The sequence below is a fragment of the Lentinula edodes genome (genome assembly GCF_021015755.1).
Source record: "Lentinula edodes strain Le(Bin) 0899 ss11 chromosome Unknown C8R40scaffold_28, whole genome shotgun sequence".
In the NCBI taxonomy this organism is placed as follows: domain Eukaryota; kingdom Fungi; phylum Basidiomycota; class Agaricomycetes; order Agaricales; family Omphalotaceae; genus Lentinula; species Lentinula edodes.
Window position 1 is genome coordinate 541,600 of NW_025764334.1, and position 23,465 is coordinate 565,064.

General features: G+C 48.4%; 7 protein-coding genes and 1 non-coding gene across 8 annotated transcripts; 2 read left to right on the forward strand and 6 right to left on the reverse strand.

Annotated features, from left to right (window-relative positions):
• Nucleotides 1–109: 109 nt before the first annotated feature.
• C8R40DRAFT_1051157 (uncharacterized protein) lies at nt 110–2,697 on the reverse strand (the record flags this gene model as incomplete). The annotated part of the gene is made up of 10 exons (XM_046224688.1): nt 110–202; nt 262–605; nt 663–735; nt 809–1,218; nt 1,290–1,463; nt 1,559–1,763; nt 1,842–1,948; nt 2,163–2,323; nt 2,413–2,494; nt 2,577–2,697. The coding sequence occupies 10 exons, from the start codon at nt 2,695–2,697 to the stop codon at nt 110–112; spliced, it is 1,770 nt and encodes a 589-aa protein (XP_046084146.1).
• A 514-nt stretch (nt 2,698–3,211) lies between these two features.
• C8R40DRAFT_1173117 (uncharacterized protein) lies at nt 3,212–3,871 on the forward strand (the record flags this gene model as incomplete). The annotated part of the gene is made up of 1 exon (XM_046231964.1): nt 3,212–3,871. The coding sequence occupies one exon, from the start codon at nt 3,212–3,214 to the stop codon at nt 3,869–3,871; it is 660 nt and encodes a 219-aa protein (XP_046084147.1).
• Nucleotides 3,872–11,555: 7,684 nt separating this feature from the next.
• C8R40DRAFT_t175 lies at nt 11,556–11,651 on the reverse strand. The gene has a single exon. It is a non-coding gene; the product is annotated as a tRNA-Glu (tRNA).
• Nucleotides 11,652–11,884: 233 nt separating this feature from the next.
• Nucleotides 11,885–15,121, reverse strand: C8R40DRAFT_1199619 (uncharacterized protein; the record flags this gene model as incomplete). The annotated part of the gene is made up of 4 exons (XM_046233111.1): nt 14,848–15,121; nt 13,894–14,799; nt 12,707–13,842; nt 11,885–12,645 (listed from the first exon to the last, which is right to left on the reverse strand). Exons 1-4 carry the CDS (start codon nt 14,922–14,924, stop codon nt 11,885–11,887), a joined length of 2,880 nt encoding a protein of 959 aa, XP_046084148.1. The 5' UTR covers nt 14,925–15,121.
• On the forward strand, nt 14,908–16,377 carry C8R40DRAFT_1115357 (WD40-repeat-containing domain protein). The gene is made up of 3 exons (XM_046228560.1): nt 14,908–15,507; nt 15,554–15,909; nt 16,026–16,377. Exons 1-3 carry the CDS (start codon nt 14,923–14,925, stop codon nt 16,141–16,143), a joined length of 1,059 nt encoding a protein of 352 aa, XP_046084149.1. The 5' UTR covers nt 14,908–14,922; the 3' UTR covers nt 16,144–16,377.
• Nucleotides 16,378–17,673: 1,296 nt separating this feature from the next.
• Nucleotides 17,674–19,038, reverse strand: C8R40DRAFT_1051245 (uncharacterized protein; the record flags this gene model as incomplete). The annotated part of the gene is made up of 1 exon (XM_046224697.1): nt 17,674–19,038. The coding sequence occupies one exon, from the start codon at nt 19,036–19,038 to the stop codon at nt 17,674–17,676; it is 1,365 nt and encodes a 454-aa protein (XP_046084150.1).
• A 102-nt stretch (nt 19,039–19,140) lies between these two features.
• C8R40DRAFT_1051189 (uncharacterized protein) lies at nt 19,141–19,617 on the reverse strand (the record flags this gene model as incomplete). Its single annotated transcript, XM_046224691.1, has 1 exon — nt 19,141–19,617. A coding segment is annotated over one exon (477 nt), but the record flags the coding sequence as incomplete, so codon positions are not given.
• A 1,092-nt stretch (nt 19,618–20,709) lies between these two features.
• Nucleotides 20,710–22,707, reverse strand: C8R40DRAFT_1051141 (Endonuclease/exonuclease/phosphatase; the record flags this gene model as incomplete). Its single annotated transcript, XM_046224685.1, has 1 exon — nt 20,710–22,707. A coding segment is annotated over one exon (1,998 nt), but the record flags the coding sequence as incomplete, so codon positions are not given.
• Nucleotides 22,708–23,465: the final 758 nt, after the last annotated feature.

A 23,465-nucleotide genomic window follows, 5' to 3' on the forward strand; every position in this document is an offset into this window, starting at 1 on the left:
TTAAAGCCCTCGTATCGCTGGACGAGTAATAGCAGGTAAACCATTTATAAAGTTCTAGCAATTGGTACTGCATAGAACTATTTATTCTTCAGTCCAACTCCTGAGTCTCTCACAAAAACCCATACGCAGACTTGATAATATCGGCAGCATGTTCTGCAATAGCGTAGACAGCCGCCGAAGTATGTGCTGCAGGCAAACTGGGCTGTTGGAATATAAATTGCATGAGCAGTCAAAAATATCCGGATAACATTGACCACACACCGCAACACTAGCATCAACGATTCTCAGCCCGTTTACGCCCTTCACTCTCAAATCAGGATCCACCACACCCCAATCTGTGGTGCCGAAAGGGGACATGGCGGATGTGGATACTGGATGGAAGAAGCTGACTGCGTTGTTGCGGATGAATTCGTCGATCTCGGCGTCTGTGGTCGCGTTTGTGAGGTCTTGGAGGATGTAGTCGGACCATGCGGCGGCTTCGACGAATTTGTGGGCAGTGCGTATGGCTTCGCGCAGGATGTGGATGTCGACTTCGGCTGAGAGAAGGCCGGGATCGATGAGAGGTGCGTCGAAGGGGTTGGTGGAGTTTATGGTCACGGAGCCGGCTATGGAGTTATATGAGTATGGGTTGGAGGGTGTGGATTTTGAACTCTTGGACTGACATGATCTTGGGGATACGTTCCCTGATGGGATGTTCAGGTAATTCCCGGAAGCTGTTATTTGACTCAGACCGTTCTATGAAGAGGAAGGTTTGCGATCTAGTGAGAAACCTAGAAAGTGGTATGTATAAAGGGACACAAACGCCTACTTGGAACAAAAACTCAAAATGCGCCGTCTCATTCCCCGCTGCCGGATCTCCAAATGTTCGCAGCACACTCGAGTTCTCCGGAAGTCGAAGAAACGCTAGATGGTTTTCGGACGTATCGACGTTGATCCCGGTTTTTGAGTCCTCCCATTGTCGCAGGAGGGTTTCGCCTAGAGTCGCGTTGCGCAGGACGGTGTCGTATGTGAGGGTGGAGTTGACGAGCCATGTGGAGGAGACACCGATGTGGTCTGTGAGGTTTTGACCGACGGAGGGGAGGTTGATGAGGGGGGTGATTCCTAGGGAGGTGAGGGTTGTGGCGTTGCCGATTCCGGAATGGAGGAGGATGCTGGGGGTGCCGATTGTGCCGGCGGAGAGGATGACTTCTTTGGATGCGGTGAGGTTTTTGAGGGTGCCTACATATAGATAATGAAAGAAAAAGAATTTCAATTGCATCTAGATATGATATGAGCTCAAAACACCGCACCGGAGACAGAGTCGAGATATTCTATCACGTTGAAGGAGTTGTTTGACGATGGTAGGATTCTCGATACCCTGGTATTGAGTAAGATATCAAGGTTCCCTCGAGCTAGCACCTGGGGTGTAAAGTAGGACGCAGAGCTTGAACGGACACCTCGGTCTATAAGGGCTTGGACCCAGCCTTCAAGTTTTTTTGATGTGATAGGAGGGGGACCCGGTAAGGTGAGAAAGTGAGTGCGAGTTCGCAATTTGTTTCGAGTTCAAGTTATTACATACCCACACCCAACTGATCACCAGTATTCACATCGGTGGTGAACGGGAATTCATCCGGAAGCTCTTGGGTAGTCTGGATGACTCTACTATCGATGGCACGTCCAGCTCCTGGAACGCTGACGCCAATGTACCCATCGAAACCGTGGAATGAAGGGTCGAATTGGTTGGTGATGTTATGTCCGTCGACGGGGAGGTTGAATTTTTCACTCTGGAGTATGTAGAGGCAGAAGAGAGGGGGGTTTAGTTTGAGGAAGGATAGAAAGTTGCAAAAATCAGAAGAACAAACTTTTTTGAAATACGGAAACATCCGATCCCATCCCCAGCTTGAATCGTTCGTGAGTGAAGCCCATTTGTCGATGTTTTGTTTTGATCCTCGGGTGTAGACGAGGCAGTCTTGTATAGATGATATTATTGTGAGTGAAGAAGACTCGGAGAAGGAAATAGCGTCAGGGAAGGTAAAAAATCGGGGATACTAGGGAATATCGGGAAATCGTCGTCGGGGCGGGGTTATAAGGATATTGATAACATAGGGAAACGGGAAACGGGAACCGGGAATGAGGTGGGAGGGAAAGAGAACACGATTTTTTTACTACGACAACATACTTACTAACTGCGCTCGTCCCACCCAAACCTATACCTCTCGGAAAAGGCAAGACGCGATTATTCAAGTTGGGTTGGGGCGTTGTGGTGTAGTTCCAGTCCCATTGGGTGTTTGGGGTTAGTTTGGTGCAGAGGAGAGGGACGTCGATGGTTAGGCTGTCGTTGTTGCTGGAGATGGGCAGGTGTTAGTAGTAGGAACATTTGAGATGGTATAGAGGGGGATAAATGGTGGATGTTGGGAATGGGAATGGGCTTACGCTCCACCTGCTTCGAGTATGAGAACAGATACATTGGGGTCCTCTGTGAGTCTATTTGATACTGCACTTCCTCCTGGACCGGCTGAGCAGAGGGGGTGTAAGTAAGACGAGGCATGGGGTGAAACTGGAGGAAATAAATGAAAGCGCTTTCGTTCTTTTCTTACCTCCGACGATGATGAAGTCATAGTAGCTCTTTAGGTCTGCTTGGGATTGTAGAATTGAGCCTTGGGTACATTGAGCTTGTAGAGTGAGGAAAGTGAGGTATACGAGGAAGGGAGAGAACATTGGAATTTGGGGAAGGGAAGGGAAGGGAAGGGAAGAAGGTGATTGTGTTGCGAAGGGGTGGTGTTAGCATTGCTTGGCTGGCTTCGAAAGTATGTTCTATGTAGGGTCATGAGAGTATTTTTATGTATTAAAGAAGCTTTGGAAGCAGCATGGATGGTGGAAACATAAAATCCGGAGGTCGCAGTCTGATGACTAGACAATATGATATTGAATGTTTTCAATGTTTTTTCAATGTGTTCGAGTGCACCTGTTATTGTGTCGGAGGGAAAGGTCCGCGATGAGCATACGAAGGCGCTCATCTTAGGATAAGATAAGGCCGGCGAATGAGAGACGCTTAGCGCGCATTAAGCGCTCAACATTTTCTATTTCCGTCTCTCATCGCCTCGCGCATATCAAGCTACATCTTCGTAAATTCAACACAATGAAAGGATTCCAAACCTACCCGTCTTTATCTTGTGAAAACAGAGCGCACAAGATGCATAGAACCGACGAAATCTCAGCCCTATTCAAAAAAATGGACATTGGTTTAAAATTAAAACTGAACTTTAAGATCGACAAAGAAAACCGCAAGCGGCGGGAAAAGAGTCTCAAATTTCAGCTAGGGAACTGCACGGACGACACCTCGGACATAGCCTCCTTTGTAACCATTGACCCAATATCTCTTGAGAATATCAGAAAGGACCAGACAATCTTCGAGAGACTGAAAGAATTCCTCACCATGGAAACACTAGACTTCTTCAGACAAAGGAATGAAGAGGAAGAAGGAGATAGAATGAGAGACAGAGAAGAAGAGACAGAAGAAGGAGCAAGAAAGAAACAAAAGTTAGGAAAGGTCATTTTAGTACCACAAACTGCTGGTCCATGTATGACAACCTTCGACACTCTCCTTTTCAACACAATTGACATGTTCCCTACATTCCCCCTCTTCCTCTTCACAAACAAAAATCTTGACCTGATCACCACGCACATGCCCAAGCTAAAACGAGCCAAAATCTCTCACCTTGAGGGTAAACCGCACGTTCTCAACCTCAAGGAAATGGCCAAGTGGGTCAAAGAGGCAGGTGGTATATTCCACAACGTGGACCTTGACTTCATCCAGTGGAGTCAGGCAGTGAAGAATTTCTATCAGTTCAAATGTTTGAGAGACAAAGAGCTGGGAAAGGAGGCTCCCTGAGCCCTGTTCTACATCGAACACTTCACATTTTTCCTAAACCAACAAGACTCAGAGGATTTTTTTGCCTACTGGCTCAAGGTGGAAATCAAACTCCGAAAAGAACATCAGTCAAAACTCTATGCCTTCGACAGCAACATGTATGAACATGAATGGACACTTGTCCGTGCTGAATACATTTCAGATGCCAAGTACACAGTGACCTCCTCTGCCCCTCCTCCAATCCAGACTCCATCTTCCAAAACAACCTCATCCTCAACAAGCCAAAAGCCCTTTCCAACAGGCAACAAGGAGAGAACTGCAGCACCTTGTTGCCTCAGATGCGCCGCCTGTGGTCACAAGCTTGATGGACAGGATGATACAAAAAACAGACCTTTCTGCTAGGCTTGAAACGTCAAAGGCCTCATTAGCATGCCTGGAGGTAAGACTATCTGCTGGTACTAGAACCTTCAAGGGCAATGCAGAGGCTGCGACAAGGAGCACTGCTGCACTTCACACTATGCATTCAAATGGGAATTCACTGCCCAACCTCCCATTGCCTAAAGAAAACCTCAGGGAATCCCTCACCTCACCCCCTCTCATATTCCACGACTTCGCAGACTCAATCATCACACGCCAAGCACCACCGGACACCTCAGCAGAACACGTCGGACTATACAAACAAATTATCACCCCATACAATGCTAACACCTTTGAACATGAACTCAAAACATACAATCTCCTTGATCAACACCCACTCCTTGTAAATATCCTCCGAAACAGCGCTCCACTGGGAGAAATGCCCCAGCTCACAAAATCAATCATCATCCCAAATCACGCTAACGAGCTTGCCTCGTTTTTGTGTGAAAGAGAAAGGAAGGAATCTAATGGGCACTCCAACCAACCAATCTAATACACAATATGCGAGTTCACTGCTATCAAATTTATTTAATAGCAAGGGGTAGCGTTGGCAAAGGTTCCGCAAAGCTTTGAGAGCTAAGTAAGAAGCTTTGATCAATCAATTTGAATCGTTCTAAGGATTCGATATATTCCTTTGATCAAGGTAGATTTAGCACGATTTGTGCTGTGGTTTGTATTGATTTGGGTATATCAAGAATTGGGGGTTTGAATCAAAGTAAATTAAAACCGAAACACACAGACCCCTACGGAGGGCTAGAACTATGTGCTGGCACAACCACACAGCGTGATTTGCCCTTAAGACCAACGACTGATCCTAAGTTCGAAGAATACCCAACAACTGGATAGACTTCTCGCAGTCACAAGGAGCAGAACACGACGTTCCTATACTCACAAGTGCCGGGCCCAAATGGCTGCTAGCGAAGAGGTTTCAGTCTGGCGGGAGTGTGTCTTTCCTTTTTACGGATTAGCACTGCAACGTCGTCCCAAAATCACTTGTATTCCAGATACATCGGATTGCTATTTATACATACAGAATATAGAGTCGCATAGTACAATTAATTTAATACAATAAACGTTCGGAACCGCAAGGAAACTTCTACACTCAGTCAGATACCATTTAATTTGAATCTACATGTCCTTATTTGGTCCATATTGGTTCCAAGATTCTAGTATACCTCCAAACATAGGTAGGTACTTCAATATTCATTTAATTTAATTGTTTTTGGAGGATGACTCGAATGGTGTTCAACTGTCATTGCTGTTCAACACTTACTTTGATCATTTGTCACCTTGTCCGGAGGCAAATCAGCTCTCCTCGATTCTAATCCTATCAATCTGATTCATTTGGATTAAACTAATTGCTTCTCTCTTTCCATAGACACCCATTGTGCCTACACTCAATCAAGGGAGTTACGCATAGTATTCATTTAATTGCATTCTTCAATATTTTCTACGTCAGGACTCTTTGACATTCATTTGATATGCCTTCGGAGCCTCGCAGTACTTCGATCGTTCTTCTAGTCATTTTCCTCAACCATGCAACTCGATTGGTCTATTAGACTAAACCGCAGTCTTTTAGATTAATGCATGATCTCGTTCTAGAAGGAGTATTTGATAATTCCTGAGTTCTAGAAAGTCATTTCGAGTCAATCCTCAGTTCATGGTCACTTGAGTAAGTTCTTCCAAACTTTTGCCAGTGTAAGGTCCAATAAGAATACCCTTGGTATGTCATACGTGAATGGTCATCCTTCGGATGTAGTCCGAGTCTGGTATAATCCTGCTTGACGAACAGGTAGACTGCTATCCGTAGGTAGTATCGGGGATGGGTAAACTGACCAACTTGTGGTAGTATGGGTATATGGTCCCTTCAACTTATTAGACTGATTCAGTATTGACTTTGACTGTCAATCTGGGTCTCAATTACAGTCCTCTTGATACAAATCTATATGTGAAAATGTCCCAATTCACAGCATAGACGTCTAGCCAAAATTTAGGCGTGTCAACGCATCAGTTGCCAAATTCCCTCAGGTAGTCAAAGACTACCTCGCAGATGAGAAGCTCAAAGGCCAAATGTCAGGTCCTTTCTTGCAAAAGGAAATCAAATCTATTATGCATGGCCCTATCGTGTCATCTCCTTTAATCGTCGCCAAACAGGTACAGGCCCCAGGTATACCAACCAAATTCCGAGTATGCCAACACCTATCTAAAGAAGGCAAAGACACAGAAGGCAACTGATTCCTATTGGTCAATTCCTTTATTGCCAAAGAGTTATTCCCGACATCGTTCGACACGGCATCTAAAGTTGCAGAACTGGTAAGTCCAACTCTCCCCTCCATCCTTTGCCCAACATTTCCCTACCTAATTCCAATATGCATTCTAATATCACATTAAAAAATCCACTCTATACATTCCATATATTCCATGTCTTTGCAACACTTATTCCTTACAAAATGTAATTGTGATTCCAAGAATTATATATTACAGATTTCACTAGCACCACCAGGCACACAGGCATGCACAATAGACATTGCAAAATTCCATAGAACGATACCACTCATCCCGCACCACAAACCGTTCCTGGTAGCACAAGACCCCGATGGCGGTTTCTGGGCAGACCACTGCTACTGCTTCAGTGCAGCATCAGCAAGCAGTAGTGCAGGAATGGTATCAGGGGCAGTCATTGACATATGGTGGGAAAAGGGAATTGGACCCATTTTGAAATACGAAGATGATTTCCTTGCTATCTGCTTACCCAACGGCACTGGCTATTACGATTATGACTGTGCCAGCATGCTAGAATCCATCGCTCCACTCAACGTCCCTTTCCAACCAGCCAACATCAAAGGAGATGTGGAATTCACTTTCAAAACCACGTACACAGGCTTTCACTGGAACCTACCTCTGAAACAAGTCAGCCTACAAAATGAGAAACGACTCAAATACCTGAACTGTGTCTGCCAATTCTGCGATGAATTCCAAGGACACAAAGCACCTCTGGTTAGAGTCGAATCCATTCATGAAAGTTGATGGAGGTCTCAGATATGTGAGCTCCCGATAAGGTGTGAGCCCGGGAAGGAGGTCCCGGGAAGTGGGGGTTAGTGGCAGACGTCCTCGAGTGATGGAGGTAGTAACAGAGAAGCGATATGTAGTTCGATGTAAGGGGTAGCTTTGACATTACCTAGATCGAGGTCCCAGAGCTTGTGGAGCAGTTGGGGAGCTCAAGGAGGTTTTGGGAAGGTTGGCTCACCAAGGCGGTAGGCATTGGGGAGCTTTAGTATTGTTCAAGGGAGCTTGTGTCATATCCTGACCGCAACCAGACCAGCCCCAGCACCAGCCACACGTTTTCACATTCCCGACCTATCTTTGCACCTCCCCAAGACATCCCCGAGGCAGTACGCACCTCCCCAAGACAGTACCACCACTTCCCTGATGTGACCCAAACATCCTGACAACCATCCCGACACGCGTATGGAACCCTCCTACCACCAGCCCCATTAAGTACTAATCTTGATCACCTGCCTCTCTTGATTATCTGCCTCATGTCCCCTAGACTCCCTGATGTTCCCTTGCTCACTTCCCATACCTATTTAAGTAGTTCCGCAACATCCCCAAGCCCCAGCTTGGTATATTTTGAACACACACCCTTTTGCATAGGTCCAGTCCCTGTCCCTTTGTACCTGCTAACCATACAGATTTCTCTTTACTCTCTGTTTCTCTATATCAGTTTCTCTCTACTCTTGTCTCTTGTCTCCACGATCATCTATATGATCCAATATACGCTTTTACTTCATGTCTAAGCAATCCGAGTGAGTCTCTGAGCTCCCTCGAACAATACTAAAGCTCCCCAATGCCTAATGCCATGGTGAGCTAACCTCCCCAATTGCTTCACAAGCTCTGGGACCTCGATCTAGGTAACGTTGAAGCTACCCCCTACGTCGAACTACGTGCCGCTTCTCCGTTACAGCTGTCACGAAGCGGCAGAGGCGGAGTGACTAACGGAGCGGGAAAGCGGAGCGACTAAGCAGAACGGTGAGGCGGAGCAACTGGACAAGGCAACAAGGCGGAGCGACTAAGCAGAACGGCGGCAGGCTGGTCCCAGATAATGACAGAGATATATTGAGTATCGTAGTCATAGGTAATAATAAGTAAGCACATACCTGGTCCCAGATAATGACAGAGAGGTCAAGATAAGGGACCAGGCTGTGGAGGGTTGGCTATATATACATAATCCGGTCTGCGAGAAACAACGATGTAATACTGTACAGTTTAGGAACAAGGAAGGTGGCGGAAGCCAGTAGAAGGAGAAGATGGGTCAGGTGGATCAGTAATCGATGGGGGTTTGACAGTGATGGGATGATGTATCATACAAGTAAAGGCGTCGAGACGGTGAGAAAAGGAAAATGATAGGGGCTGCGTACTTTATGACAACAGCCTCCAACACTCGAGGACATCCACCTCCAAGCCCCAGTTTCCGGGACCTCCCCTCCTGGGCGTATATCTTCTCAGGAGCTTATACACTCAAGACCCACTTCCACTACGACCTATTCAATCCTACATTGACATTTTAGCGAGTACAACTCCTACTATGCAACACTACTAGGTTCCGTACTTCTACCTCCCCTACCTATGCTTTAGGGACCTCTCTGGACCTTATAGAAACCTCCTCAAGGGTCACATCTCTCTATCCCATCCACTACTAGATCATTCCTGTCCTTGGTCACAGTTCCCGTAGCTCCCTTTGAGCTCCAGCCTGCTCCTAGCATGCTACAACATAAACTCCATATACCAAAATCTACCCTAAGACCTATTCTGACCCAGGTCTTACAGCTCGGGAACTCACTCGGATTGCTTAGACGTGAAGTAAAAGCATATATTGGATTGTATAGACAATTGTAGAGACAAAGACAAGAGAAGAGAGACAGAGATAGAGAAACTGAGAGTAAGAGAAATCCGTGTAGTTAGCAGGTACAAAGGGACAGGGACTGGACCTATGCAAAAGGGTGTGTGTTCAAAATATACCAAGCTGGGCTCTCGGACTATACGGGGGACTGTTTAAATAGGTACGGAGAAATTAACAAGGGAGCATTGGGGAATCTAGTATGTGTGAGGTAAATGATCGAGATCAGGGACTAATGGGGGTTGTTGCGGCGGATGGGTTCTATGGAAGGAGTTTAAGTATGAGTATAATTGTATCATGGGAATCTGGGGTGCATTGTCGAGACTGGGTTGAGGCGGGGATGCTTATGGGGGAGGTACCCGGGAGGTCCCGCGGTGAATGAGGCAGTCCCATGAGGAGCTAGAACAATGAGGGGGGTTCTTTAAGGTCGGGTAGGGGTAGGGTAGGCTGGTCAGGGCATGACAGAAAGTATTGGGAAAATCTATCTCAAATTGGTTATCCGGCCTCAGACTTTGGCATGAGATGATGGGAGCTCCTTGGCCAGTAGACTCATGCAGAATTCAACAAGCTCGACAGGGAGCAAACATCAAAGGATCACTCCACAAACGACCTCCACGACACCCCATCACCATTGAACATATGAAAGCCTTGTACAAAGCACTCAATTTCTCCACCCACTTCCACTGCGCTGTCTGGGCTCTTGCCTTCACTGCATTCCTTGCATGCCAACGATTGGGGGAACTAACCATCCCATTGCAAAATGCTTTCAATCCAAAATTCTATGTCACCTGAAATGCCAATAATATCACTTTCAATTCCAAACCCACTTGAATCCACTTCCACATCCCATGGACAAAGACTACAAAAGAAGAAGGTGCCTCTGTGGTTGCCACCAGCCCCCTGGGTGACAACATGGATTTCATGTGCCCATCGAAAGCCCTCCAAAGACACTTAGCAAAGAATGCAGACATACCAGAAGATTCCTCGCTATTTGGCTACATCGATGAGAACGGAAAACCACAGCAAAGGGTGAAGAAAGTATTTCTTGAATTTTGCTTCAACATATGGAATTGTGCTGCGCTCCAAATTGTTTTTGGCCACAGTTTCAGAATCGGAGGCACTGTCTGGCTACTTCTAGCAGGAGTTCCCCCAGAAATTGTAGCAGCCACTGGGGGATGGACCTCACTGGCATTCCTACTATATGTTAAGATCATGTACACCGTGTAACCGTGCCAAGGCTACAAGGTGTCTAAGTGCGGAAGACAAGTGGGACAGTAGTGAAGTTATTAACAACACCGCCGTTACGCCGTTAGTCCCCGGAGATCGAGAGTAGAGAAGAGAGGAACTGAGAAGCAGCCAGGTCGGAGCGGCGGTATCGCCGGTGACGAGGAGCGAACCAGAGAACGTCTAAGTCCTAAGGTTATAGTAGAGAGTACTCCAAGGCGTTGAGCCTGAAGACTTAGAGAAGAGTTAAGTTGGGAAGGGAAATCTAAGTTGATAATTAAACTGAGGAACTACAGTAGCGTACAGGCAGTATTTATATCTACGGATCGGCGCATCAGTGCGGAGCGCCAGACTAACTACTAGGAGCTATACGAGTAGTACCTGCAGGGTAAAGTAAAAGACAATAAGGAAGGACTAGAACGAAAGGGTATGTGTAGCGAGAAAGAACAATAAGAGTAAGATTACAATAAGAGTGGATCTTCGGAGTACCGAGCGGCGGAATGGAGGCCCGTGGCATGGACTTGACACTATACTGGAGAAGACTAGAAAGCATAATCCCACAGCACATAATGAAAGCCTATGAAAAATTGCAATGGAATACCCTTCATGATAAAGTTGACTCATTCCGCAAAACAAATAAATTCATTGAAGCATGTGTAACTGGTAATGACATAGAAATAGAATTTGGATACATTGCGAGCCTCTGCTCTATTTGGGTGATCCAGCTCCTGTCCATAAATGTTGAGACCTGAGAAGGAGCTATGGCTTTGTCTGGGATGTACAGGCCTCTCCATCTACAGGTGGGAGCGCGGGGCCAAGCCCCAGCCAAATGTATTATATTCCGACCCAACCCCAGGGAATCAATCCAACCCCAGGCTATCACAAAAGATCAATACTCAAAACAGAATATAAGGACACTGGCAGGAGCATCTGCAAAATATGGATATTTGGCTAAGGGTTGAATGTTGAGAGGGAAATATGGCTCAAAATTGCTTTTGGACCCTTAGCTGAAAATACAGGTTTTGCAGATAGGGGTGAGTGGGAGGATGTTATCCTGTGTATATATGTGTATATAGCATGGCAAAGTATATAGCATAGGGTACGTAGCGCGAGAGAACCCAAAAAAAAAACACACAAAAAAAAGCGCATTGATTCATACAATAGCATTTCCGACACGGGGAATCGAACCCCGGGCTATCGCGCCTCATAACTATACCGACCTTGCATGAGAGGCGATAATGTTAGCCACTACACCATATCGGAATATTTGTTGGGGTATTCTTTGTATCATAAAGAAGTGTTGGCATGTTGTGAGAAGGGAAGGATCTAGGTTAGTAGGCGTAGGAGTTTGGTATGCATCTACTCTCATCTACTCTCATCTACCTATATGGGCTGGATGTAGATAAAGGAATATGTAGTGAAATTCGATATCTATCATACGAACAATGATTTATCCGAGTGGATTGATTATGATTCATATAGTCTAATTTTTAACCTTAAGCTTTATGTATGGGTTCTCGTGGAGATATGCTGGGAGATGTGTGGAGAGATATGCTGGGAGAGGGTACGCCGGCTAATGCGCGCCAGTTTGAGACGGCTTTTGAGAGGTAGGGGTTGGGGGTGTGGGGGGTGTGGGTGGAAGTGGGAGCGTCGGTGCTGCTGTCGCCGTCACCATGATCGTCGTCGTCGTCTACAGTATCGTCTACAGCATCGTCATCCACCACACGACTAACACGACTAACCCCAACACCCCGAGCACCCCGAGTACCCCCGATTCCACCCCCACTCCCGATCCCACTCCCACCCCCACTCCCAGTACTGATACCGAGCTGCTCCAAGAGATACGCGCGCCCGAAACGCAGCTCCATGTGTGTCCAGAGGCGGGAGAGGGCGGAGAGGCGGCGGAGGGTGCCGGGGTAGGGGGAGGTGGGGGGGTAGGGTGGGAGGTTTGGAGAGGGGGAGGGGGTTGGGATGGGGGAGGGGAGAGACGAAGACAAAGGGGAAGACGAGGATAAGGAGGTAGGGGACGGAGGGGAGAGAGGGGAAAGGGAAGAAGGGAAAGAAGGAGATGGGGTGGGAGAAGAGGAAGGAGGGGAAGCGGAGGAGTAGTTCGGAGAAGAGAGGAATGCACGCATGAGGGCGATGTAGAATGGGAGGTCGGGTGGTGGGAGGGGGGTGTGGTTTGGGTTTGGGTTCGAGGACGGGGACAGGGATGGGGACGGGGCTGGGGAAAGGGGGAGAGGAGGAGGAGGAGGAGCTGCAGATACGAGACGTTAGTTCTTTTATAGGGAGAGAGGGAGGAGAGGGCGACGACTCACGGTTTTCATGGTTTTGATGGTTTTGGTGATTTTGGCTGTCCTCGGATGTTATAGCTTGGAGGACTTGGTGATCTTTGTGTATTGTACCCTCACTCCTACCTTGACCTTCTCCACCTCCACCTTCTACACTTCCACCTTTACCTCCACCTTTACTCTCACCTCCTCCTCCACCATTACCTCCACCTTGACCTCCAGCTCCACGTTCCAAGGCCACGCCTCCACCCTCACTCTCCAACCGATCAAGAACGATCCAGACCTTTGACTCGTGGCCCTGCCAGGCCCACCACCGGGCCATCTCGGTGTAGTGGTAGATGGTGGGGGAGAGGGAGAGGGAGAGGAGCGTGCGGAGGATCGAGGTTGGGGATGGGAGTGAGGTTGAGAGTGAGAGTGGGGTTGGGGTTGGGGATCCGATCTGGGTGTTGGGGTGCTGGGTGGAGAGAGAAGGGGAAGAGGGGGAAAGGGAAGGGGAAGTGGGATAAGTCGAAGCGTGCATAAGTTTAATTATGAACGGAGTGAAACATTCTGCGATTATGGGTGAGGGGTGAGCGTGGGAATGCCATTGGAGAGGTGGGTAGGGGGTAGGGGTAGAGGGGAGACGATGACCGCGGCTGGTCCATGATTTGGGTGTTTGGAGATTGGAGGAGGGGATTTGTTGGGACTGGACTTGGGAATGGACTTGGGGTTGGGGACTCGCGTAGTGGATGAGCTCGTTGTAGAGCTCGATGAGCGCGTGGTGGGACGGTGCGAGGTGGGCGAGGGATTGCCAGATGAGAGAGATGTGCAGCCGGGAGGGGAAGAGTTTTGGGAGGAGGGGGTATGGGGAGGTGGGTGTGGGGAGGGAAGAGAGGGTTGATAGGTAGAACGAGGAGGAGTCAGAGTCGTCTGTAGGGGTGGTGCTGGTGTATTGAAGCATAGTAGGAACAGAGACTCCGTGGATATGAAAGTGTTTGAGGAAGAGGTCGAGGAGGGCACGGAGCGCTCTTGGGCCGAGGGAGGGGATACTTGGGGAGGGGGAGCGGGTACCGAGACGGAAGAGGAGGACCATGTGTGCGAAGAGGAGGTGGGAGATTGCACGGAGGGGGATGGGAGAGAGACGGAGGGTGTGTGTGTGGAGGAGCGTTATTGCGTTGCGTGAGCTGTGCGGGAGTTAGTTAATTGGAGTAAGGGGAAAGAAGGGGAGAGGGTACCTGGGTGGGGAACGGAGAGAGATGTAGAGAGTGAAGAAGGAGACCAGGTCGTTCGTTGATGGAAAGTTGCGCGGGTCGGGCGAGAGAAGGGCGCGGGAGATGTAGCGGAGTGTGAGTGTTTCTTTCGGGGTATTGCTCTGCTTTCGGGGTGAGTTCCACTTGGTGTGGACTCCCCGCGTTGGGGACCGCAGTTTGGCGATGTGGAGATCCCGGGTGGGGGATGGCGGGGCGGCGAGGAGACGGGAGAGGAGGATGGAGTGGGATTTGGGGTGGAGGGCGTACTGTGGAGACAACAGAGAAACAGCGACGGAGAGGTGCCCGGCTTCGGCGAGGAAGCGGATAGCGATGGAGCGTGTGATGGAGAGGGTTTTGCGGAGACCGGTGGGGGATTTGAGCGTGGAGAAGTAGGAGTGGATGGATGATTCGTAGGTGTGGTAGAATTCTAGGAAATTGGAGGGGGAGTATCTGGATATGGAAGGGAGGAGGTGGGTGTTGGAGAAGGAGATGTATCCTTTGCGAGCGAGGAGGAGGGAAAGGGTGGTGTAGAAGGGGAGGGAGGTTTGGGGCCTGGATTTGAGGTGGGTGTGGAGGAGAGAGAGGGGAGCGGGGTGGAGAGGGGGGTAGTAGGTGAACCAGAGTGTGAAATCGTGGATTCGGGCGGGGGTGGAGAGGGGGAGAGAGGGGTGGAATGCCATGAGGGCGGCGGAGAGGAAGAGAGGGGATGGGGGGATGGGGAGTGCGATTGAGGGCGAGAGAAGGTCGAGTAGGAGAGTACGCGTGGTGGGGTAGGTGGATGGGGTGAGTGTTTTTAGCAGGTTGTGCAGTGTAGAGAGAGAGGTGAGAGGAGGGGGTGGAGGGGGAGAGGTGTATTCCTGATATGGCTCGAATATATCCTCATTTGAATACCTAGAAAAAACAATTAGTTTAATTACTACTTTGGTTGTTGTCACTCACCGTCGAACAAAACCTGGAAATCGAATAAACCATCGACGAAGCATCTTGTGACATGTGACACACCTGTGACCCCCCATGATTCAAACTGGGTTGATCACCAGCGCGCACAGCGACCTCCTTACTTGTCTCGCCTATGATTATTATGGCGCGAACATCGCGTCGTGCGGGTTGGACCAGAAGATCGTTGTTACTGCTGTGAATAACGTTGAACAGTCGCAGTCACAGTCGCCGACGGTGAAATACGAATGGAGAGCGCATAGTGCACCGATTACGTGTGTCGCTTGGGCGCATCCGGAGTTTGGAGAGGTGTTGGCGAGTGCGGGGATGGATAGGACTGTGAGGATTTGGGAGAGGGGAGAGGAGAAGGCGGTGTTGTTGGATGCGAGGGCGGGGGTGAGGCAGGTGGAGTTTGCCCCGCAGGCGTTTGGGTTGAAGGTGGCGACGGTGGCGGCGGATGGGTGGGTGAGGGTGTATGAGTGTTTGGATTTGGGAAAGTTGGATGTGTGGGCGTTGGCGGATGCTGTGGAGGTTGCGAGGGAGGAACAGCAGGGTGCGGCAGGGGGGAAAGAGGTGGAAGGAGGCTGGGGGGTGTCGTGGTGTAAGGAGAGGTATTGGGGACAGGTCGTGGCTGCTGTTGCTGGTGCGAGTGATGTTGTAAAGGTGCTTTCTCCTCTCTCTCCTCTCTTCAATTCTCACTTTGTTTTAGATTATACAATTCTCACCATCTCGTTCCCCACAAACCATCCTCGAACTAAAACCCCCACCTCCATCCACCACAACCACAACCCCCACGACATCGGTGATCACCACCGTCGCGTGGGCCCCGTCGTGCGGTCGTTCGTATCACTTGATCGCTACAGGTGGAAGAGACGGCCATGTGAGGATCTGGAAGGTTAGTGGCCCGATGGTTGATTCCGAGGAGGATGACGCAGAGGACCGGGATTTGGGGGATGCCACTAATGGTAAGTGGTCTGGACAGCTCGTAGCCGATTTCGACGACCACGCCCGGATTGGCGCGTTGGAGGGGGGTGTGGTGGGGAAGGTGGAGTGGAATGTGACTGGGTGGGTGGACCAACTCTCATACTACGACGTTTTCTGATCATCTGTTTATTTTGATCTTCTGCTTATGTGCTTATGTGTTTACTGATATTCGGTGTATTGGTTATCTATATATATAGGACCATCCTCTCGTCCTCTGGCTCAGACGGACGCGTGAGGCTGTGGAAAGCGAGTTTGACAAGTGGAGGCAGGATTTGGAGGATTGCGGGCAGTGTGGGGGTTGAGCAGAAGGAGTAGGAGAGCACAACACTCGAAGGAGGGTGCTTGAGCAGGTGTGTAGAATGAGAAGGGTGCTTCACCCTGAGCTTGTCATGGACTACATACACTCCTTACAAGATACATACACACTCCTTACAAAACACATACACAATCATATTGAGATTTCCAAAAAAGTATGTATATTAATTACTACATACATGGTATGCAAAGGAATATGTATGTATATAGTGTTTAAACATCCCTTGTGCTGTGTGTTGCTCCGTGTGCTGTGTGTTGCTCCTTGTGCTGTGTGCTGCTCCGTGTGCTGTGTGCCGCTCCTTGTGCTGTGTACTGCTCCGTGTGCTGTGTGCTGCAGCCGTGGCTGGGGTTTTACAGTACAGTACAGTACAGTACAGTGGTTTTGGTTTTGTGGTCAGGGAGGGTCAAGGTAAAAAGCATGTTGTGTATGTATGGTTGGATAGAGGTATGGGACCTTTGGTGTTTTTGTGTTTTTGAGTTTTTGTGTGGTTGGATAGAGGTATGGGACCTTTTTGTGTGGTTGGATAGAGGTGTATGTATGTACATAATTTGGGATGAGGAAAGGATCTGGGGAGCAGATGCACTTTTTATAGAGAGAGACATAGCAGGACCCCGGAAGCTCCTGCCAAACCCCACCCGCCCAGGCGGCCTCAAGTACGCTACGATTTTGGCCTCAAGCAGGCCTCAAGTACGCTAATTCGGATAAGGAATGTCACGTGAAATCGTAAAAATTGCTCTCAAAATACCGAATTTTCTTCCCCAAGCCTGGAATCATCTTTCTGTACGTTTTTTTGACTATTATCGCTGCATCCGGAGCTCTTCTGAGCTTCTTTGCCCAAACTCCGGTGTCAGAGCTCCATTTACGTCCATTGGGCCACCAAGTCAGCCAATAGATACCCAAAGTACGCTATCTCGGACAGGGATTGAGCCTTCTGAGGCCTAAAGTACGCTAATTTCGGCCAAGGAAAATGGCAAAATTGGGTCCTAAAGTACGCTAATTCGGATGGGGTCTGGTAGGAGCTTCCGGGGTCCTGACATAGCATAGATAGATTACAGGCTACTACAGCTGATTGCGGACAGTATAATTTTGCGTTCTGACGGATTTGCATTCGAGTTCATTGCATTCAAATAGGTGCGTTCATGTTCAATGTAATTGCATTCACATTCAATGTAATTGCATTCACATTCAATGTAACTGCGTTCGGGTTAAACCTATAACATATTGACTGACATCATTTCAGACATCGTGTACAATGAAACTACCTTTTTTTTTTTTTTTTTTTTTGGTGGAGCATTGATGGATCGGGTCGGCATGACAAGGTCGGCTTCCCTCACCTGCTGGAAATGCCAGGGGTTTAAACCTAGCAGAGACAACGTTGTGTTGAGCCTTTCACTAGGCACGTCATCTGGTAGACTCTTCTATCACCGCGGGGAAATGCTTTTACGCACTTAGTGTGGGACTCGGGGCTCGGCGTCTTCTTCGTCTCCTCTCTCAACTTCCTTCTCCCATTACCCGTCCTTCCTATTCCCTCAAGCCGGCGCAATACCCACTAAAACCTCGCTATTTTTCTTGGTCCAATCCTCGTCAATAGTTTCCTCATTCAGAAGGACCGATTTCCAGGTGGACAGTACCAGTTTTGTTGAAAGTGCTTTTTTCTCAAACTTTTGGTGCATCATGTCCCGGTCTAGAGTGAGCCGTCTGTTCATCAGTTCGACCCACTTATTTTGTACTTCTTTATCTGTAGCTTCATCCGTTCTCTCATTTATAACCCTGTCGTTTCGAATCATCCATATCAGTCTGGCCGATTCCGATATTAGGATTCTGTAGAATCTCGAGTCTCCCACAGTATTCCGGTTTTTCTTAAATCTAGGCAAGGCACAGGTGAGGATGTCTCCTAGGTCTAGCTTTTTCCATTGGTAACCTTTCATTTCCCATAGCATTTTTGCCTGGTTCCAGATTACCTCTTGGCCCGTGCATTGGCATTCCGTCAGTATGTGTTCCATGGTCTCTGTTATCTGACATTTACGGCATCTGGCTCTGGCTTGCAGCTCAGGCTTGTATCCGGGCCTTTCCCAGTTTGATCCTACCATGTACCCATCATGGGTGGTCATCATCAAGAAGTATCGGACTGCTCTGGAGAAGTCCTTGCTCCTGATACCTTTCCATATTTCTTTATCTGTTGGGTTTTTGTGGTGTGTTGTTTTCATTGATGCCTTTGCTTTAGCTAGGTTCAGGTTCGTTCTGTTTTGTCTTTGGTAATTCTTCATTTTTTGTGCCCTAATCATCTTGTAGGCTAAAGATTGTGTCATAGAAGCTAACTTCATCCCGGATTGGCGGTACCGAGGGTCATCTTGATTTTCCGGTCCCATCTCTTCACCCTTTTTCAGGCCCCTCTTGGCGCTCTCTAGTGCCTTTTGCCTCCTGCGTTGTGCTTCTTGGTTTTCTTCGTCTATTATCCGAATAAAGGTTTTCCTCTTCCGTTTTCGTGCTCCTGTCATCACTTTCTTGATGATGTCCGCATTCTTAATTCCCAAGTATCCCTTGTCTTCGACGTCTTGTATTTTATTCGATAATAAATCCACTGTGTCTTTTGATGCCAGTTCAATTTTTATCGCCTGATTCTGGTCGGTTGACTCAATCACTTTCAGGATACCAAACAGCTCGGCCGCCTGTCGGTCTGTGCCTACCCTTCTGGGGGTTTTAAACTCCAGTGCATCTGACTGGTGTCTTTGATCAATAATCACTCCTACAGCACTCGATGCTTCCTCCTCTCTTTGCCTCTCCTCTGTTGCTGCAATGGTGATGGTGGTTGCGACCTCATCTGGCTGGGTTGTCCCCCTTTGGATTACTTCAACTGGTATTTTAATAGCACTCCCATCTGTGAAGATTCTCATAGCATTGCTTAGCTTTCCGGATGTTGTCATTCGAGTGTCAACTTTGCACCATCCTTCTATTGTGATTGGTTCCACGTCTTCCTCCTCTTGGCTAGGGGTCCTTGGGTCCCATTTCGGTTCAAGGGTATCGAGGAGTGCTTTGGCCCTGGTGAAGCAGTTGTGTGGGTGCTGGCATCCATTCTCCTCTGCCGCTCTCACGCAATTCCGGCACTCGCATTCATTCCATGATATATGCTCCGGTGTTTCCAGGTCCTTCGCCATGTCTTCTGCTTGTCCCACTGTCTGCAGGTTATGCATGGACCGCAGACACTCGGATGCCCTTGAGTTATTCAGCAATCGGATTCGTGAGTCTGCATTATTATGGTACCATATTGGTCTGGACCGCCTAATCTCCTTTGATATATTTCTTCCTTCCAGTCGCAACCCAAAAGTCTGCGCGGTTTTGAGGAGGCGTTGGAGCGAATCTGGTAACGCCCCTTTTTTGATATTCCATGATTGTGTAAAGAAGTTCGTCTTTACTCTCTGGTCAACATTTTGTTCCACTTGTGCTGCTGGTCTAGCTCGACTACTGGTTAGCATTGCATCTGCTATTTTCCCCCAGATTGCTCTATCATCTGTTAGGTTGAAGTACGATTTCAACCACATTACTTCAATGGCCAGATTCCTTGCCTGCAGATCTAGGGCCTCTTGTCCCCCTTCGTCTCGGCTAGCCAGCAGTGTTTCGAAGTTTATTGGACTTTGTTGTTTTTCTGCCCAGAGGAACTTCCGTATTCGTTTATTCAGTCTCTTCTCTATGTTCTTGGGCATGCCCTGCACTTGCGCAAGGTATTGTGTCATGCCTCCAATGACCATTTGTACAATTTTCTTGCGCCCATCCATGGTTGGATTACTTTGTTCCCAGCAGCTCAAGGCCTTGTCAATTTTCTCTAGCTGGGCTGGCCATGCTACCTCGTCTGTCAGGTTATTGCCATATCACGCTCCTAGTATTCTGATGGCCTCATTCTCTTGCGCGATGTGAATGTACTCTGGTAATCTGCTCTGATTTGGGTTCCTGCATCTGTCAGCTATTATCCGGAGTCAGTACTCTTCCGTTCCTATTGGTAAAATCTGCGTCTTAGCAATGTTAAACACCGCGGTGGACGCCAGACACCATCTGTCCAGTATGGTTTGCAGCTCCTCAAAGCTGTCATCTTCCGCTAAGAAAACAGTTGTATCGTCGGCAAATAGGCTTGCAATCAGCTTTTCTGGGACTCCCAGTATGTCTGTATACCCTTTCTGATTGGATTGTCGGATTGAAGCAGCTAATGGTTCTATAGCCAGGTCGAACAAGAGGCAAGACATTGGGTCACCTTGTCGGACTCCACGGGTCACTCTGTAGGGGGAACTTAAGTGTCCATTGATCATGACTTTTGTCTCTGCATTTTCGTAGAGGCTCCTTATGGTGTTTGTGAACTGCGGGTGGAAGTTATAGCATTCAAGAGTCCTCCACAGGTAGTCATGTGCTATCTTATCGTAAGCCTTCTCCTGGTCCAGGGCTACAAGCATACCATTTTGCTCTGTAAACTCTGCGTACTCAGCTATCATTCGTATCAAGCGTGTCTGTTCTGCGATTTTCCTTCCGGGCATGAATCCAGCCTGGTCTGGGTGAATTATGTCTGGGCATACCTTTGCCAGTCGCATTGCTAGTGCTTTGGTGAACAGTTTATAGTCCGTATTGAGGAGGGTAATTGGTCGGTAATTTGCAATCACATTTCGGTCACCTTTTTTGTAGATGGGACACATCCATCCTTCTGCAAACTTTGTTGTATCATCTACTCCGTAGGTCTGTATGTCAACGAAGGCCTCCATCAAGAGTTTGACTATATCAAATGCAGCTGTATCCTCCTTCTTGCTATCTGTTCTGTATGCATCCGCTATTGATTTCCAGAACTCGTAAGTGGTTCCATTGATTCCTGCCGAGCTCCCTGTTTTGGAGAGTTTGAGTGCTCCTGCCACTTCTTCCCAGGCGAGATTCTCTCCCATATACTGTTTCTGTGCCTCTGACAGCTTTGCATCTAGATAGCCCAGGACTTCCACTGTTGCTTGCTCCTGCTGTTGTGGGTCTTGTTCAAGGCCTTTTGTTTGCAGTTGCTCATGGTAGTCCTTGGCAAGTTCTGCCATTTGGCGGGAGTGTTTCTCATATTGCACTCTGGGGAGGAGGGGTTCATCCTGATTTGCAGTTGGGTTTTGGGTCGCCTGTTGTGGCTTTTCTAGTGCATATATCATGTCTCGGGGTTTCCACTCCTTGTTTGCGCTGACCCACTCTTTACATATAGTCTCTCCTATCAGTCTATCTTTCGCAGCGCCGAGCCGTTTCCTGGCCTCGTTACCTTTGGACTCCATTGTCTTGAGTTGTTTCTTTAGACCATGAATTTTTCCTGCTTTTGTTCTCTCGTTCATTCCACTAGTGCTCCCAATCCGCCGGATCTCCCTCTGCACTCTTGATATTTCCTGCTGGTATTCCAAGATCTGAGTCCGCTCTATTTCTCTTGCCTTGCGTGTTATATCCTTTACATATTCTGTCAGTATTCTTTGAGCATTCCGCTGACCTGTGCGTACTGGCAGGGCATCAATTTCCTCAATCGCTTTTAATCCTCTCTGTTTTGCAAAGGCTCGAAAGTCTTTATTCCTCAGGGTTTTTATGGACATGGACCACCTTCCTTGTCCTACTTTTGGCGCATCTTCATGTGCCACTCTCACGGATACCATTTCGTGGTCTACACCGTCTATCCCAACTGGCGTTATTCTCCACTGGCTTGAGGACTGCAGCAGCTTCTCCGTGACATGGATACGGTCAAGTCTAGATTGGCTCTCGTTTCTGGAGAAGGTGAATACCTTGTCTGCAGGGTACGTGTTTCTCCAGCCATCACGTATCCTCAGTTCCATCTTGAGGTCATCTAGTTTATCCCTTGTCTCATATGGGTCATTCCTCATTGGGAGTCTATCAATGGCATCCTCAACCATGTTAAAGTCCCCTGCCACCAGATCTGGTCTCCATTGCCGGTTTTCGGGATGCCCGAAAAAGGACCGCAGGTCCTCCCAAAATGCTGCGCTCTCTGTGCCATCATTAGCCGTTACATTTGGGGCATATATCGCTAGGACTGTAATCTTCTCTCCTCTATGCCAATCTGTTTTCACTAGTAAGGCTCTTCCTGGCACGATCTCCTTAGACTCTGCTCCTGTTGTGGGGAGGAACTGCTTGTTCAGTACCACAGCTACACCTCCTGCTGCCGTTGGATTAGTTAGGTGATTCGAAGCAAAAATCTTCATTTGTTTGCGGAACACATACTCTGTTTGTGCTCGTTTCGGCTCTGTCATATGTGTCTCCTGTACTATTGCAATCCCAATCCGGTTTTCCTTTAGCATTGTGTTTAGTCTGGTCCAACGGTTTCCTCTATGGTAGGGTCCAGTTCCCCCATATCCATTCAGGTTCAGTGAGACAACATTAAGTCCAGCCTTGGTACTCTTCCTCTGTTGTTTCTCAAGTTGCCGTCGGGTTTGGTGGTTTGGCCTAGATGGCTGGGTGTTATCAGGGAAGTCATATCCCTGGTTCTCATCCTCTTCTCGTCCCCGGGTGTTGTCTCCCCTTCGGGCTTGGTTTTCCTCTTCTCCCAGAGGGTGTTCTTCCATTCTTTCGGTCTGGCTGCCTTGGCCTTCAGGCTGTTCATGTCTCTCTCCTTGAGAGTCAGCACTCCTACCCGTCGTTGGGTTGGGGTTAAGCATCGCACTACTTTGTGCTGTCATATCCTGCTGACCGTGGACACTTGGGGTGGTGACTCCTTGTAACCTCCCTTCACTATTGTGTCCTGTACTCTGTATGACATCCATGGCTCCATCACTGCTGCTAGGGCTACGATGTCTCGCAGCACTCCCAGCTAGCTCCGGTGCCGGTCCGTCTGTCTGTCCACCTACGAACCGGATCTGGTTTTCATTGGGGGCTGGGCCAGCGGGAGGAACCGAGCCTCCTCCAACCAGAGCCTGCCTAAAACCAAACTCACCGTCAATTTGAGCCCGTCTACCCTCCCAGGCATCGTAAGTTTCTACCCTGCTTACTCCCGGGAGCGGAATGGTGCACTGATGTTCACTTGATTGAATTGTGGTTACGCTAAAGTTAGTTAAGCTCTCCTTTGGCTGCGCAGGATCCTCAGGGGAGCTGTGGCGGTCGTTACCTTGGATGTGCCTTGTATAGGCAAGACAGGACCCAGTGTAACTAATGAAAACTTACCTTTCAACGATGCCGCCACTCACCTTATTCTCTGGATTTGTATAGCGCCCTCCAAGCTTTCCTGTCCATCTTTCGGCGTCAGTAAATTAGGCCTGGTCAGCGCTGCGGGGGATTTGGTCTTGAACCTCCAGCCCACCATTTTGATGCCCTATACGCATCTTGG